The 16,736-nt window shown below is 46.8% G+C and overlaps 1 protein-coding gene across 14 annotated transcripts in view; it reads right to left on the bottom strand.

Moving 5' to 3' along the window:
- Positions 1-389: 389 nt before the first annotated feature.
- The window catches only part of Synd (protein kinase C and casein kinase substrate in neurons protein Synd), a 110,568-nt gene continuing 94,221 nt past the window's right edge, over positions 390-16,736 (bottom strand). For 7 of the 14 annotated variants that reach the window (XM_077703611.1, XM_077703613.1, XM_077703614.1 and 4 more), the window contains 8 exons: positions 16,476-16,556; positions 13,922-14,715; positions 13,368-13,488; positions 11,427-11,537; positions 8,483-8,715; positions 6,054-6,128; positions 3,860-4,020; positions 390-3,133 (listed from right to left, as the gene is read on the bottom strand). In XM_077703611.1, coding sequence (XP_077559737.1) covers positions 3,024-3,133; positions 3,860-4,020; positions 6,054-6,128; positions 8,483-8,715; positions 11,427-11,537; positions 13,368-13,488; positions 13,922-14,700 — 1,590 coding nt within the window. In that variant the 5' untranslated portion in view covers positions 14,701-14,715; positions 16,476-16,556 and the 3' untranslated portion in view covers positions 390-3,023. The remainder of the gene's footprint in view (positions 3,134-3,859; positions 4,021-6,053; positions 6,129-8,482; positions 8,716-11,426; positions 11,538-13,367; positions 13,489-13,921; positions 14,716-16,475; positions 16,557-16,736) is intronic. The other 7 variants (XM_077703606.1, XM_077703608.1, XM_077703609.1 and 4 more) reach the window with 3 other exon arrangements.

Genomic DNA, 16,736 nt, shown 5'->3' on the forward strand with positions numbered 1-16,736 from the left:
TGGCTCGCAAGGCGCGTTTTTGCGTGCAGCAAAGGCCCCATGAGGCTCACGCTCATTTACTGATTGTAGGGTTTCACACACCGATGCGATGCAGCAGAAAATTAACACTAATCTAGGAATATGTCTTAGCAGAAGATATGTTAGAAATGTAGATTTGACACTTTTTCGTGTACACCTTGAAGAACTTTTCGGGTTTCTCGCACTTTTCCTTTGCACCAAGGCAGACCACAGCTAAAGTGTTACGTTTTATCAAATGTGTAACTCTTGGAAAGAAGCCGAAACCAGCTGTGCTAACTTTTCCGTGCCTGGCTTCGCGAAACAAGGCGCAAAACTTTGCGCTGTCACCGGCAAATGTGCCGCACCTGCCAACATTACACCAGTACACATGCTCTCGCAGGCATCGTTTTTATTTACAACGTTCTGAACCAATCAAGAATTCCACATGCGCACAGACAGCGTTGACTACTACCTCCTAGTGTGGCATTGTTTAAGTCCCAGTCGCTACCCCACAAGTGCCAGTGAAACAAGAAACAGTAAGACAACTTTTGGTGTGGCTCAACCAGAATGCAGATAGAGAGGTTGTTAGCAGTTGTCACTAGGGGGGAAGGGGGGGGAAGAGGGGGGGGGGGACACTTCCACTGGCTGTGAAGCACATCCCCCAAGAAACAATACCTCTCTGCCAGCACAATTTTCCCACAGGCTGCACATAAACTGGCATTCTGCCCCGAAAAATGAAGCCCACACGGAACTACGGTGGAGACGAGAATGTTGGCTGAAGAAGTTATACGAAAGCGTCTCCTACAAGCAACGTGCAAAGTCCGCACATTTGCTTTTCTTTTCAAGCACGAGCCCCCTTGCAGCAATCGAAACTTATTTACAGACGTTTCAAGCGCGAGCCTTCACGCCTACCAACTCACTTTCGGCTCATAAAAATAGTCTCCATATACATAGTGGCAAACAACAACATTATGCTTTCTGTTATACGGCCATACACAGAGGTGGAGGGGGGAAAACGACAGGGTAAATGCGCAACCTCTTTGTACAACTCCCCTGACGATTTAGCAGCACTAACCCCGCATGCCACGCACCATGGGAGCATGGCCTGCTGTACCCAACAAAAAGAAAATGTTTTTCAATGGGAGATCGCACCACTGGCAGTAAACACCGAATATTACGGCAAAGTAGAGAAAAAAACAGCTTAATTAAAAGAAAGAAAGAAAAAAAAGTCAAGTGCCCCAAAATTCTTATATTTTCTGTGGAGAGAAGACTTCATGTGTCACTAAATTGTTCGCATTGCATCCTGTGCAAGGAAGTGAGCAGTGCGGCAAAATCTCACCTGTGAAAATAAAAAACTTTCACCTATGCCTGAAAACTAATTTAAAGATGAGAACAGGTCAGCGGTACTACACGAAACAACACCGAAAACTGAAAAACATGCCTAGCGGAGGAAGATCTCTTCCACAGATCTCACGGAGGCAAGAAAAATTGCACAATATGCCAAAACAACAAGCCAGGCGAAGAACAAAACGTTAAAAAACAGTGTAAAAAAGTCGCGCAGAACAAGGACAAAACACAGCCAGGGCACCTTCCGTGCTAACTGCAGTAAAAAGAAAGACGGCGAAACAGAAAAACAAAACAAACAGTTGAAAAAACAAAAGATGCTTGAGAGCAGAGCACTACAGCGAATTCCTGCAGCAACACAAAGGCGAGACCATACCTAACAATGCAACAGTCAGCTGGTCATTTGGGTTGAAAAAGTAAACTGAACTAGTAAAAGTATGTTTTTTTTTTATACAGCGACTATGTGGGGGGGGTCATCAACGTTATTTGGTTGGTTAGAAATGGTAGCATGCTCTTCCATAAAAAGCATAAAAGGATGACGCCGTAAAACCGTTTCCTGCCCAGTCCTCGCATAATGCAATCAGTTTTCCAAGCCTAGGACAGCTGCTTCGCACCACGGCTTGCCTTGCGCCGCGAACAATGCTCAAAACAAAAGGGCTTCGCGTGAATGGTTAGACGAAGTTTAACCCTCCAAAAAGCTTCTTCCCTCTCTTGGCAAGGCCTCTTACGGGCGAATGCACAGACATAAAAAGAGGCCCGAACCAACCACAGGAAGACCCTGCCGCAATTCTCGAATGTGACATTTAACACCTTTCGAGGCTGTACATGGAAGTCAGCCACTGGAACAGGCATGCCCCACCGAAACAAACTTGAAAAAAAAAATAAAAATAAAAAGACTGCCTGGCTGCATCGACACCTACAATCCTTAAATTCTTTACATCATTGCAACATGTTGACACGCAACATGACATTAGACGTTATGTACAAATAGGGGAGAAAAAAAGAATAGTTTAGCACAACGGCACGGCTACTATGGAGAACAGGTGGCGCGAGAAAGTGCTGGTAGTTAAATAAATGCCACTAATGTACTAAGCCTCTGCACTGGCTGCCTCCGAGGCAGCCACGCCAATGCAGAAGCCAATACAGAAGGCATTGCAATCACTACCAGGTGCAGGACACATGGTGCGCGCATGCGTTTTTATCGTTCTCCCGACAATTATTACACTTATCCTACGCAAAAACAAAGAAGTATACGGCAGCAATCTCGCTCATCTGGGTTATCTGCAGGTATACTGGCAAAGCCACCGCAGTTTGCGGCACCCACACACGAAGAACACGCTCCCCCACTGTACACCCACAAACAACAGTTTCTTCCCGTCGGTGCTGCTGTTGCCGGCACAACTAAAACCAGACACCACAGCCGAAGTGTAGACCCTCGACAACACACATTGGCATTGCGCACGCCGAGCTTGTCCCTTCTGGCATGTCAACACCGGAAGTGTATGGGGGACGGGAGAGGGGGCACCAGACGATGACACACGTGTGGCGACACTTTCGCGTGGAGGCGGGGAAACGGCACAGTTCGTATCTCTCTTCGTCTCGTTGAAGGGGGTCGTTGCGTGGACGAGGGGAGCCTGCGCTCGGACGAGTCGTCGCACGGTTGTCGACCGCTCGCCTCTGGCCTAGGGGACGACTTCGACATAGTTGGCGGGGTAGAGACCGACCCGGCCGTCCTTGCGGCCTTTGCACCAGCCCTGTTCGTCTTCGTCCTCTAGCTTCTCAAACTGGTCCCCTGGTTGGGAAAAGAATTAGAACCACGAGAAAATTGGAAGACGTCACTGCCTCGCTTCTTTTGATAGTAACCATCATCATCATCAACAACCTATCTAAGCCCACTGCAGGGAAAAGGCCTCTCCCATGGATCTCCAATCAACCCGGCCCTGTGCTAACTGCGACCAATTTATCCCCGCAAACTTCTTGGTCTCATCTACCCATCTAACTTTCTGCCACCCCCTGCAACGCTTGCCTTCTCTAGGGATCCACTCTGTTACCCTTAATGACCAGCGGCTATCTTGCCTTCGCATTACATGTCCTGCCCACGTCCATTTCTTCTTCTTAATTTCTACTAATATGTCTTTAACACCAGTTTGCTCCCTGACCCACTCCGCTCTCTTCCTGTCCCTTAATGTTACCCCTATCATCTTCCGTTCCATTGCCCGCTGAGTCATTCTCAATTTAAGTCGAACCCTCTTAGTGAGCCTCCAAGTTTCTACCTCGCAGGCAAGTACTGTCAAGATGCAGCTGTCGTACACTTCCTTCTTCAGGGACAGTGGTAGGCTGCCATTCATTATCTCAGAATGCCTGCTGAATCCACTCCACCCCATTCTTATCCTAGTTATCTCTGCCTCAATGTTTGGATCTGGCGTCACCACTTGGCCCAAGTTTTGACAGTCAAACGACTGCTAATACAGCCGTCAGAGTGAAACAGCTGGAACCGCAGGCAATCAAAACACGTTACCTTGCTTGAACGAGAGTTCGTCGGCTTCAGCTCCATCGTAGTCGTAGAGCGCCCTCACCGGCACGCCTGGCTCGCCATTGTCGACAAGTGCATCGTTTGACTCTTCGTCCCAATCTTCGTGGTCCTCCTCAAATGGATTCGGCTCGCCGGCACGACCATTGCTGCAAGGCATAAGGGACCACAAGTCAGCTAGCACCTTTCACCTCAGAAGCAGCAGCACCTGCCCACACACACACGCACACCGATTCGTTTTCCTAGATACCAAACTACCACACTTTCAGCTACTCGTTACCCCTGCAGGCAATGCCTAGCATGCCCGAGAGACATATTCTACACTAACTAGACACCTATTCACTAATAAGCCACTGCTGCTTCAAACCCCACAAGAAAAACAGGCTAAGAAGGTTGCCTGAATTACCATTTTTGACAGCAAAACTTTAGATTACAGAAATTTCACAACAAGGTCTAAAAGGCACTGCAAATTATTGCTATTTATCGTGAAAGCGGATCGCACACAACTCCAACATCAAGTAAAACTACTGGACATGCTCAATAAATAGTTTGATGTGCTGAGAGGGGCAGCTTGCAGTGCTTGTAAAATGGCTGGCTGACAACTCTCCCAACACAAAATTTCTACAAACGTAGTACAAAGAAAAAGCAAAAAAAGCTTATGCCGAAGCTTGCTGATGGGCTAGTAACAATAGCAAAACGAAAGAACGCAAGAAGGTAAAAGCAAGCTAAGAAAAAGGAGAACACTAGAACACAACTAGTGAACAAGCAAGGCAAAGGTCACCTTATGGACTCAAAAACATCGGAAACAGTCTACAGGTTCCTTTGCAGAACTACTATGCATTCATTCACTACTGCACACAACTACCTAATAGGAATGTACTACATACAATGCATCGTTGTGCATGCAAAGAAGTACAGTACGCAGGTCACCAGCCTAAGTTCTACTCTAATCAACTGCAGCATGCATCGGTTGATGAAGAACAGGAATAAATAATGGTGTTCCAACAAAGTTCATCCATAGTCTTTTCTACAGTTCTACAGGATGTCATTGACATGTTTCCTGTAGAGCAAGTGACTTCTCTGCAGCTAATGGTGCATCCACCTCAGTGCCAGAAGTAAAAAAAACTAAAGGCCCTGTTTTGTCAATCCAATGAAATGCAGGAATATGTCGATGTATGTAGAGGCCGAAATTACATCGCTCTGAAAATTGTGCCATGGAGCAATACACTAGCATGAAAACTGACGATAATGTTGAAACAGCGTCTCTAAGACACGAGAGCATTCCATCTAATGCCCCTGGCTACACGGCAAATTTAATGTCATTCCCACCGAATGTCATTCGTTCGACGTAATGCATTTTCTTGACGTGATACACGGCCAAAATTATTTCATTTGGAAATGATGGCACCTGCTAAGGCTAATAACTTGCATAGAGGAAATATTTTAGTAAGCGCTACAATATTTGCAAGAACAGCGAAAAGAACTTCAACACCTTCACTGCACTTTTGAAGGCACTTTTTGAATGCACTTTAATTAAGCTGGCGTACACCACGCTGGCTGAGGCTGGCCTGGTAGTAAGGCTAGCAGTATTATTTTGTACAACTATTCGGCTTGTCTCATGAACAAATAAATGACTAAAAATTATACACATGCAAAAACATTTTAATGCTACTGATGCTTGAGTAATCTGTTTTTGGTGGGCATTCCCACCGAGTCTTAAGGTGTCGACACATAATACATTTGCTGGCAGAATTCAGTCGAATGGGTTCCGCAAACTCATTAGGTCCCCAATGTCATTTTAATCGAATGTCATTACATTTTCTCGTGTGGCAGCAAACAAATGTGATTTTAAACGAACGACATTTGATGAGAATGACATCACATTTGCCGTGTGGCAGGGGTATAGGACTGCTTGTTGAGACTGTTCACAGATTCCACATAACCGAACTGTCGCTCCAACGCCGTGTGGTAACTCGCGGTGGTATCTCTCGGCAGGTGGCGGCAAGATGAGTTCAGGGTCTTGGGGGACGCAAGTGTCCAGGTAGCACACGTGAGAGAGCGCAAAGGGGTAGGGGGCAAAACTAGGCGCAAGAGGAACAGGAAGGGGCTGAAGCTTCAGAACAGGGCCAAACAAGCTTTTGCTGAGCAGGTGCGTGGCGCGGCTACATTAGGGCCACTTTACATGTCACTGGGACGCTCGTCGACCTCATCATCGTTGTCGTCGTCCTCTTCAAAGGGGTTGTACGGTTTTTTCTCCCTGCATCGATGGCGAGAGACATCACACAGAAACCCCCACCAGCATTCCCATGCCAAGGATTGTCCGCAGGCTGCAGGTACAGGGGGCACAATGGTCCATAGAGTTTCATACGAACATGTACCAGAGGGGAATCTTGCTGCAGTTGGCCCCGCCATGGGAGCCCCACTGCAGCTGACAGCATTGCATTCACCTCATGTGACTTTGAACACTACTTCAAAAGTTCCTGGGTGCAACTTTTTACTTTATTTTCTGCCATAACGTGTGTACGTTTATGGAAACAAATGAACAAACAAACAAGCACTTGCAAAGACAGAAGCTGAAGTCTTTCAAAAGTTATTCTGTTATAATAGACAAACAACGTAAAAAGACCTTTTTAACAAGAATATTGTGGTTTTCTGCAGTTGAACTTTTCGGCTCATTTTCGAGCCATAACAAGTAAAAATAGAATGTTTCTCCATCCATCGTTCATGACGCCATGCTTGCTGAAGCAAAGCTTCCCTAGACTCTAGCACCAATTTCCTCCCTGGAACTATACATTAGTATGAAAGGATGCCATGGCCTCATCCCCACATTTTGAGGCATTGGGTGCGATGATGTCAATGAACATTTCACTGCTAGTTCAGCATAATGCTTCGAGGGAAATAATTATTTAAGTAAAGCAGCCGCAAATATAACGTGAGGCCCATTTACACTCTGAAACTCAAAGTTACAACACATACGTCTTATTCGGTAACCTACAGGGTGCTGTACAGAATTTTCCAGCAAGGTCACGACAACCCATTTGTAGTGGTGCTACACAGACACCTCTGAATAACTGCCAGTTTTCTCACCATCCCCCTACACCCCCATTTGGTGTGTGCCACTGACACACCAATGTACCTATCGTGACACACTGAAATACGAACAAAGGAGAGCGTGGATATCAGTACATGCCACACATCCTGGCGACAGGCCGCGTATGCCCAGTAGGAACAAGTCGCAAGAGTTCGTGACCAACCTTGCTGTGGAAAGACTATCGTCGTTCCATCGTCTGTTGGCCACTCGGCCCCAAATAAACAAATGTTGCTGCGTTTGCCGTTTTCCCTCAGCGCAGCGACAAAGTTAGATAACGCTCGTGAGCAGGCGCCCATCGCAGCGAGAAGATAAACCAAAATGCTCACACGCCACATGATGGTCTTTCCATACCACGGTTGGACACAAACTCTCGCACATTTTCATACTGCGCATATGCGCTTCAGTTGTTCGTATTTCAAAGTACCACGATAGTACACCCATTAGCAAAATAAGCCGGAGAACATGAGCGCATGGCAAAATGCATCGCCGCACCATCTGACGTTTCATTTCTGGTGTTGAACCCCTGTGTACTATCCTGTCTTCTCCTCCCCTTCAAGTGGCAAAGCTGATAGCCTTGAGCGCTTCACGCTAGGGGTCACTTTTTATTCTCAACACATCTCGCTGGCACACGCTCCTGTGGTGGTCGGCGAGAGTGAAGCGGGCTTTGCTCTATCTGCCTGGTTCAAACAAAGGACGCATTGTAACGACATGTTGACATCTTAGTTTTTGTGGCGATAGCGCTTGTGTGGCTGTATGAACATGAAAATGTTTGTCCGTGTCAATCAATTCAATGCGTATTGCAACCTATTTTCAGTTTTTCAGTTAATTCACAACCATTACAAAATCAACACATCCAGGCACATGCGCCTGTCAGAAACCTGCACAACCCAGCATAAACACCCCCAGACTTTAAGAATATTCTTTCCAAAATGACACTTTCAAGAACTCTTTTCTTCCCCTTGCAATAAGAGAATGGAATAGTTTAGAATCCTCTTTTACTAATGCGAATTCACTAACAGACTGCCCCAAAGATAGAAATTACAATATCTCAGCCCACCATGCCCTCGCTTTTAGGTTGGCATAGCCAGTGCCCTAGCCTATTCCTCTCCCCTGTACGCACCGAAATAGACAAGGAGAGGGTATTTCTGGGCCCCTTTTGTATGACAGTGCACCTAGATTCTTACCAACACCACCAGTAATATGGCACGCTGCAGCTTTTATGTCACTGGACACCCAAAGTACTAGGAAGGGTTACGCTCCCTCCCGAGGCTTACAAGCTTCGCTGGCAGTGTTCACTAATGCACTCTGCAAAGTGCCCAATACTACAGGTTTTGCAGCCCTTGTACAATTCTGTGTGAAGAAACACCTATTAGGAGTCAATACAGCAAACACTCCATTGTACATAACAGCCACACCATAAGGAACAATGACAACGCACCGCGACGCACGGACATACGGCTCGCACACTGACACCCTTCCACTCAGAGATGGGCAGGGAAAAAAAGAGGAGAGCCCCTTACGTGTTAGCGGTGCCCGCAGGCGCGGAGTTGTTGTTGGTGGTGGCCGGTGTGGAGTGGTTGTTGCCGGCCTCCTTGGTGCTGGGCGGCGGCCCCCCGGCCTTGTTGGGGTTGTTCTTGGGGGCGGTGGACACCACGCCGTCGGTGCGGGTGCTCACGCTGGTCAGCGTGATGCCCCCGGGGTCCACGCCTTTCTTCTCCTTGCGGTGGATGTGCTGCACCTCAGGCGTGTACTCCTGCCAAGGGGGAAAGGAGGGAGCCCGTAAAACACTGTACTACTGCTGCTGCATAGTGCAAACATGCCAACGGGTCTTCTAGGGGCTTAATTAAGGGGGGACACTGCTCTTAAAACAGCTTCTTTTAATTGTTAAGTAAACTCTGCAAAACTTGGCAGCCTTGCTGTTTTTTTTTTTTACCACTGACTTCAGATTGGCATTATTTTTTGGGTCAGTCAATTAGTTACCAAGGTAATTTATTGTTTCTCCAAAAATGGATCATTATCTCTAATTACCTTGGTAACTAATGGTTCCTTCCCACTGGTGCCACCAAAGTTTAATGAGCTGTAAAATTATTTCCAGGCAGTGCAGTTTTACGGCTAACACTGTTTTATCTATTGTTCCTCCAAAAATGGCTAATTATCTCTAAACAGTGTCAGCCATAAAACTGCACTGCCTGGAAATAATTTTACAGCTCATTAAACTTTGGTGGCACCAGTGGGAAGGAACCATTTCGATTGCCCATTTCAAGCACCAAAGTTTAATGACTGTGCAGAAGATGCCCACCGTAGATTATCATAAACTGTCTAGTTTTAAACGGTAAATCCATGGTAAGACTAGCACGAAGTAAATTATGTGGCCCTACCATGCACCACTGCTGTGCATGAGACAGTCCAGACAATGCTGGCATTCAGGACGAAAGTATGTCTCAACACAGTAAAGCTTGAAGTATTGCATGCTTACATCATATCTGTAGCAGCAAACTGCAATGCCCTACGTTTTAGTAGCTGCATTACAATGAGAGTTCAAACTATTTCAGGGACAACACTTTGTTGTATCGAAACTTATTTTTCAAAAAGCACAAGGCCAAAAATTTAAGTGACTTATGGGTGAAGCTCCCGACAATGCTTGAGGAAATTTACACAAACTACATGAGCCCATGAATGGCTGGCAGCTCCCTTTGTATTTATATGACACTTGCTACACATTCATTTTTCTTTTTTTGTAACTAGCTGTTGTGTTTCCTTTTTTGTGGTGTTTTGCCTCTTCATAAGGGCATTGCGTGGAAGCTTAGAGCTTTCATGGTGCAATTATAACCACTGAATGCTTGCAACACATGTATGCACTGGCATATACTTTTGTTGAGCACATGCTGCCAGCAAACATTAGATTAATTCTAACACCCTCATATCCATAGAGCTTTTCATCTCCTGGCTGCATAGCATATTTTAAGTACCCCCTCCCTGTATGAATGTTTCACTGCACCCTCCCATGCTTTTGGCAACACAGCTGCACTTCCACCAGATTTTATGACAGTGAAATTATACTGCACTGCATTTTACTGCGTTGAAAAAACGCACAACCAACCTCACGGATACAACCCCACAGTTAGCCATTCAGCAGTGATTAATGGTATGAATTAGTTTGCCGTTATTCTTCAATTTGTAAATACTACTTGCAAATTTCGAAGTTTGTCAGCATTACTGTTGCTGGCAACTTTGTTTGCAAAGCATTGCATTTGCAGTAATTGGAATGCTAGCAACTTAAATCTTATTGTTAAAGATTACGTGGTTAAACCATTTGCTCAGACAGTGGCCACATCGTTAAGTAAACCCAAACAACAGTGTTCATTGAGCAGGTTATTACAATGCCCCCCGTGGGACACAAACACATCAGCAGATTAAGGAAAGAGCGCAGGCAAAAAACAAAACTGCCATAGGCAGGTACCCTGTAGAATCAAATGCAATGCATGCAAGGACCAGGTCCACAGCACTCGTATGCCGCACGCAAACGGTTAAAATCAGGCAAGACATTCCTTTGAACAGCAAGCACTAACAGCCTGCATCGGCGTTAGCAGCCGCCATTCTGTTAAGCACAAGACGCACAGCGAGCGGCACAAAGGGAGAGTTAGTAGGTAGGTCAGAGACCAGTAGGCCCAATCTGAAAGGATAACAAAGGGCGGTTAAATGCACAAGACAGACAGGTGCCTCAAGGCAGTAAGAGCGAAGCGACATCCCTGGAGCGCACCAGATGGCAGCAGCAGCATGCAGATGACGACGCGATAAGGAGCACACTTTGACCATGACACGGAAAGCTATGAAAGAACTCACGGACGAAAACTGGCTACAAACGCACAGACAAATTATGAAACCAGAAGGCTGCAGCTACAGAAAGCACTGAAGCAGGCACACTTCAAGGTAGCCAGCTGTACGAGCCACAAAGACAGTGCTAGTTCTTTTGAGCTTGACAAAGCCTAGCTCTGATTGGACGAGCATGAAACTAGGACACCTGGCAGCAGAAGTGGATCCCCACTGTGAGAAGAGGGTGAGGAGTTGCTCCAGCTTATATTAAAACGCACTTGACTCATCTGGTTTCTACAGTTTAAGCTTGTATTAATAAAGACCAACACCCAGGTCACTAATTTACGTCTCAGTGGGCACCCAGGCGCGGAACACTGAAGGACCCCAAACATGACCGAGTACTGCTTGCGAAGAAGAAAGCAGTTGGCCGCAGCAGGAGTCAGTCAACATCACAAAGACCAACCACCAAGGAACAAAGAGAAACTGCCACCACATGCGCAAGCTGAAAGGAGGTTGCACGGCCGTCTGGGACCTGGCAGAGAGACCACGGAAGAGGAGGCAAGAAGAAGGAGCGAAGAGCGAGAGCTTGGGAGACTGAAAGAGAGGGAGAGAGAGCAGAAGAGAGAGGGGCAGGCGTTGTTGTCTGTTTACAGGCAGCTCCTCGCCGATCTTGTGCTGGTTGACGAGGGTGATGCCGCTCTCGGGAATGGCAGCCTTCTTGCTGCTCTTGCCTACGATGTCCCGGAATTCCTCCGAGTACTCCTACACACAACCCACACAGAAGCGGGGGCAGCCAGAGAAGGGGGGAAGGAGGAGGCACACACAGCGTCAGTTCCCTTCTTCGCCTATGCTCGAGCGCCAGGCACACACAGGCATGCACAAGAGGCGAGCCTTAGCACTGGTATCCACCTACCTGTATGGAAAATGTACGTAGACAATGGCATACTAGCTGGGAAAGAAATAGGCTGGGAAATCCTGTCATTACTACCATTACCACCAGTACTACTACTGCAACAATAGATGAGCTTGTGGAAAAGGCATGAACAACGCATGTGCCATACAAGCAGGCTAGTGTGGCTAGGGGAAAACCTGGAGAAACTAGAAGCGCGTTACCACTGAAAATAAGAGTAGAACCTCATCGGTGCAGCTTTCAAAAGCTTGTAAAAATAGGAACGCGTGATCTGCAGCACCGTTATTTTAACATACCCTTAACAGGAACCGTTAACATCATGACAAATTTAAGCGCAAATGCAGGAAACATTCAGCGCTTATTAAAAGGATCAGTGGATCACATACCAATATTTAGGGTTGCTTGTTTTCGGGTTTTATATTTTTGTAAAATTGGGGGGTACAAATAGGGTGGTATTTTTCAAACTCATAATCGAGGAGAAATCGGGTTTCTTCTAAAACGATTCCGTAAGTCCGTTACTTTTTTTTTGGGGGGGTTAAATCTACAGATATACAGAGTAATACTGAGTTTATTTTATCAGAAGGTATCACAGGCTTCTTAACTCTAACGCATTAAAACTGGTGCTTGTTTCAAGCTGGCAATCAAGGGGCATCAGGGCTTTCTCGCAATTACTCTCCAAAATATGGCATTTGTTCGGAAATGAATGACAGTAAAGGGGATTGATAGCCTCAAAGCAATGAAAAATTTAATTCACCAAAAGCTGGTCATAAATTTTTTTGCTTATCTTTAAATATATTATCATCTGCATGTGCAACAAGTTGGTCCTCATTCAAGACCTGTTCTCTCGACATCACAACTTCCATTAGCTAGGCACAATAATGTCAGTGCCACATCTGCCAGCCAGCAGTAATGAGCGGTAGAGTCATGCCAACACTCAATGAATTCGAAAATTGTGTTTCTGGGGCTTGCTTTCACCAAGTACTTGTGGAGATCGGCAGACCGTCAGCGCACGATTGTGCAGATTGCTACTTTGAAAAGGTCCAATTCGCGGAGAAATCAGGTTTAACCAGAAAATGAACAATCCTACACGTATTTGAGCGGAGTAAAAAAAGATGCACGTCTGTGTCTCACTCCTTATATAACGACGTGTGTTTTGGCAGTGGAGTACTTCAAAGTGAGACTTTTAGATACTAGCTGATAAAGCATCTTCAATCTTCTTGCAGTGTGCACTATATCAGTAAGCAATGATAAAGTAGCGCAACAGTAGCAACTGCATACCGAAGAGCTCGTCAGCTGGTCCACAAAGTGACAAAATATCAAGCGTGACATGCAAAATTTCTGCATGGACAAGAACTAGCTGTCGTTGGTCTATGTTAAACAGCTGCGTTTTTCAATAAGCAACAGCAACGCAACTTTTAGCCACATAGTAAAGCTGAAGGGAAGCCAAAGCACGTAGGTTAGGCTCCAAATCACTAGAAAAGCATAAAGCGGGTGGGTATGACAGAATAAGCATGTGAAAGGCTGCAAAATAAAGCAATGTAAAAGTGACCACTGCAAAAAAAAAAAAAAAAATTAGGAGGAGTACCAGAGAAGGGAAGATATCAAAGCATGAGTAAAAGCAATGCCAAAGCTACACCATGCCAACAGCCTAGGACAATTCCCAACGGCAAGGCCAGGCTCACCTCAAACTGCGGCCAGTTCATTCCCATGCCAACGCCGTGGTTGTTGGACCACCATTTGAGGTCCTTGGATGCGTCAGCATTCTGTATTGTATGCCGGTATTCCTCATAGATCTGTGGAAGCCTGCACGTAGCAAGGAGATTCCGAAGAGAAAGCCGTTATACCGAGCGCCACGACAGGTACGACAAAACTACTGCCTCCCTCGGCAATCACAAATGTAGGCTGCTAATGTGAAGGGGCAGCACGGCAAGCAAGTCCTGTCCAAAGAGGAGGGGGAGTCTCGCTTTTTCCTCTTTGGTAGCACAATAAGAAAACGGCACGCATTACCATACTGCACCTATTGAGCTGCAACACAAGCCACCCCGAAATCACAGCCCACAATGATGGCTTTACTATTGCTACGCTGAAAATTCCACACAAAGCACTGCGACACTGATCTATTGGCAAGCACAGCCACGGCTTTAGAGACGCCCCGACAGACCAGACATCACAGGGGCATCCAACGCCACGATGCCCGCACAGGCCCAGCAAAGGGAAGGGAGCGGGGCGCACTCACTCGGGATCGACGGAGATGTTGAGGCACCCATGGATGCTGAAGAGGACGTCCTTGAAGAACTGCAGCCGACGCTGCTCAAACTCCTGGCACTTGTCGAAGACGACGGTCATGTCCTCCATGTACTTGGCGTTGTAGTCGTTGATCTCCTGCAGGGCGGCCTCGTAGCGCTCGCGGGTGCGGCCCACCTCCTCCTTGCACTTGGCCACCCGGTCCTGCAGCTTCTTCACCTGGTCGGGCGAGAGGGAGGAGTCGGCCGAGGCGTTGCGCTCCTGGTTGGTGGCCGAGCGCTCGCCCTTGCAGGCGCTGTGGTAGTCGGCGCGCGCCTTGTTCACCCGCTCAAGCAGCTTGGCCCAGGGCTTCTGGGCCTTCTTGAAGGCGTCGTCCAGCTCGCGGCGCTCGCGCAGCTGCATCATGGAGCGGTGGTAGTTGTCCTTCTGCCAGCCCTTCACCTGGGGCACCACGTCGTTGAGCAGGCGGTCGCGCACGCGCAGGTGCATCTCCGAGGTGCGGTCCGCCTCGAGCAGGGCCCCCTTCCAGGCCGCCTCGGTGGTGCCGTACTCGGGGCCCTTGTCGATCTGCTCGGCCCACTTGCGGGACCAGGCGCGCAGGCCCTTGGCGTACGCCTTCTCCACCTCGGACCGCTCCTGCACCAGCTGGATGAGCTCCGAGCACAGCCGGTGGCCGTCCTCCGTCCGCTTGCTCGTCCGCTTGTAGTTGCCGGGCTCCCAGAAGCTGTCGCTGCCAGCCACCAGCAGTGCCTCGTCACTGTGCTGCGACATGCTGCCCAACAGCCCCTGCGCAGGTGGTGGCCACACGGCCGAGGTTACGGAAGAGCTCGTAAATACTGTCCACAACAAGTAAACCTGTTTATCCCCTTCCGTTGTCGCGAGCCTGCCTCCGATAAAAGAAAATCACAGCTGTCGCACTAGGTCAGCTGTCGAGCCGAAACAAAGAGCGATCATAGAGCAAAAATGTAACTAAAAAATTAAATCCGACATACTGCACAATACACTGCTACTATATTACACACTAAACTTCTCTTGAAGGCTACATATATATGCATAATGACTTTTTCCAGGGCAACACAGGCATTCAGAGCACTAGAAACAACATTTCCCCCCCTAAAATGTTGAAAAAAGGGTAGGCTACTACGCACAAGCATGCTCCAGTTATTTTTCTTTTGTGATCCTAATAACAAAAAAGACAAGACAATTTAAATCACACTGGACACACATTTAACAGATTCATTGTCACTTTGGGGGGTAATGGTGAAAGTGCCAAGGCCCCAAATGTTTGGTAGAAACAAATGAGCGCCTTTGGACAAAGTGCACATGGAAGTAAGAGAATTAGTTCCAGAGTCGCAGGAATCTCATACGGCCTCAGAATGGTTTTCTGCATACCCATAAAAAGCACTGACAGACACAGTCGGCGGTCATGCTGCCATGAGTGTCGCAGGGACACGAATGCCTGTAAGTAGCATTGCTGCGAAGCCTCCCCCTCTTCCTGTACAGCAATACAAGCAAGCTCACGTTGTCTATCAACGCCATCGAAGCAGCATCCGATTTAAAGACAACTGAAAGGCAGATTTAGCCATATTTAGACAGCTCGGCCTGACCGGCTTTAGTAAAAGCCATGCTGTGGCGTACAAATTTCTTAAATTGAAGAAAAGCTTGCGAGAGCTAAGTGCACGGAATCAAGAGGATGGTGGTCGGAAATTTGCGAACACAAGTTACACATTCACTTTAATGAAATTTTTCATGTGTGCCCACTACAATAGTTCAGCAGAGATTAAAAGCCGACTGCTACGTTTGCAGTATTGTAAGAAGAAATTTGTGCTGAATGCTAGTCCTATAAGCTTTTTTAGACCCCAAAAGTTTGCTAGCAACATAGAACAGTGTACAGGGGAGCAAAGTCATTTCCAACGTTCAACGAACTGACACAGCACTAACTGCTCTGCGAGTTATATATACTAGAAACACACTAGAAATTACAACAGCAGCCTCTCTTTCTAAGTTACCTGCCACATAAAAACTAAGTTACTGCCACGTAAAAACTTACTCCAAAATTGTTAACTGATTGTTAACTGTTACGAAGCCTTATATACACATTGAAAAGCTACAGGCTAGAGCCCAGTGTTGATATGCCGGCAGCCTTGCTGTAAGCAACTTTTTCTTCAGAGAGATTACAGCTCTAAACGAAGCTATCCAGTGCTGCTAACTTGCTACAGCCGTGCAATTTGTCCCCAAACAAAGTTTGTTCAGTGTACTTTTCCGACCACAGACGTGTTATGTTATTAATATTAATAACAGACGTGCTATTATGTACGCTGCAAATCGGGTGGCTGCGGCCCCTGTCAGGCCACGTCCATCTTTAGTCTCAGCCTCCCCTTGGTTTTGCCAAGCAATAAAAATCAAATACTCAAATACACTTTCGTACCTTAAGTTGAGAAATTTCAAAAGCGGTTATCAGGGTCAACTATTCGCGCAAAACAATGCTGGGGGGGTCTTGCTAGTAGTAATGGCAGCAGAAGCAGCAGCAGGCAAGCTTTGCTTACCAGTCCTTAGACTTCACGACAATGACCTAGTGGAAGCACTGCCAACATCTGCTCTGTCAGCACCGTAGTAGAGAGTCAGCTCTGAAAAATTAAGGAAAGAGATCATGTAGTGCCGCGGTGTTACGACGGCAAATTAAAGGTACAGTTGAAATTCCATTTAACCCAAAGCCAAGGCTGCAAAGCTGCAAATTGAACATTTTTTTTACTTCCCATCAGCAGTCAATGTCAAGACAACTATCTTTTATTTTCTTACAATATCTT

The sequence above is a fragment of the Haemaphysalis longicornis genome, unplaced genomic scaffold (genome assembly GCF_048455015.1).
Source record: "Haemaphysalis longicornis isolate Haplotype H1 unplaced genomic scaffold, Haemaphysalis longicornis Haplotype H1 scaffold_3, whole genome shotgun sequence".
NCBI lineage: Eukaryota > Metazoa > Arthropoda > Arachnida > Ixodida > Ixodidae > Haemaphysalis > Haemaphysalis longicornis.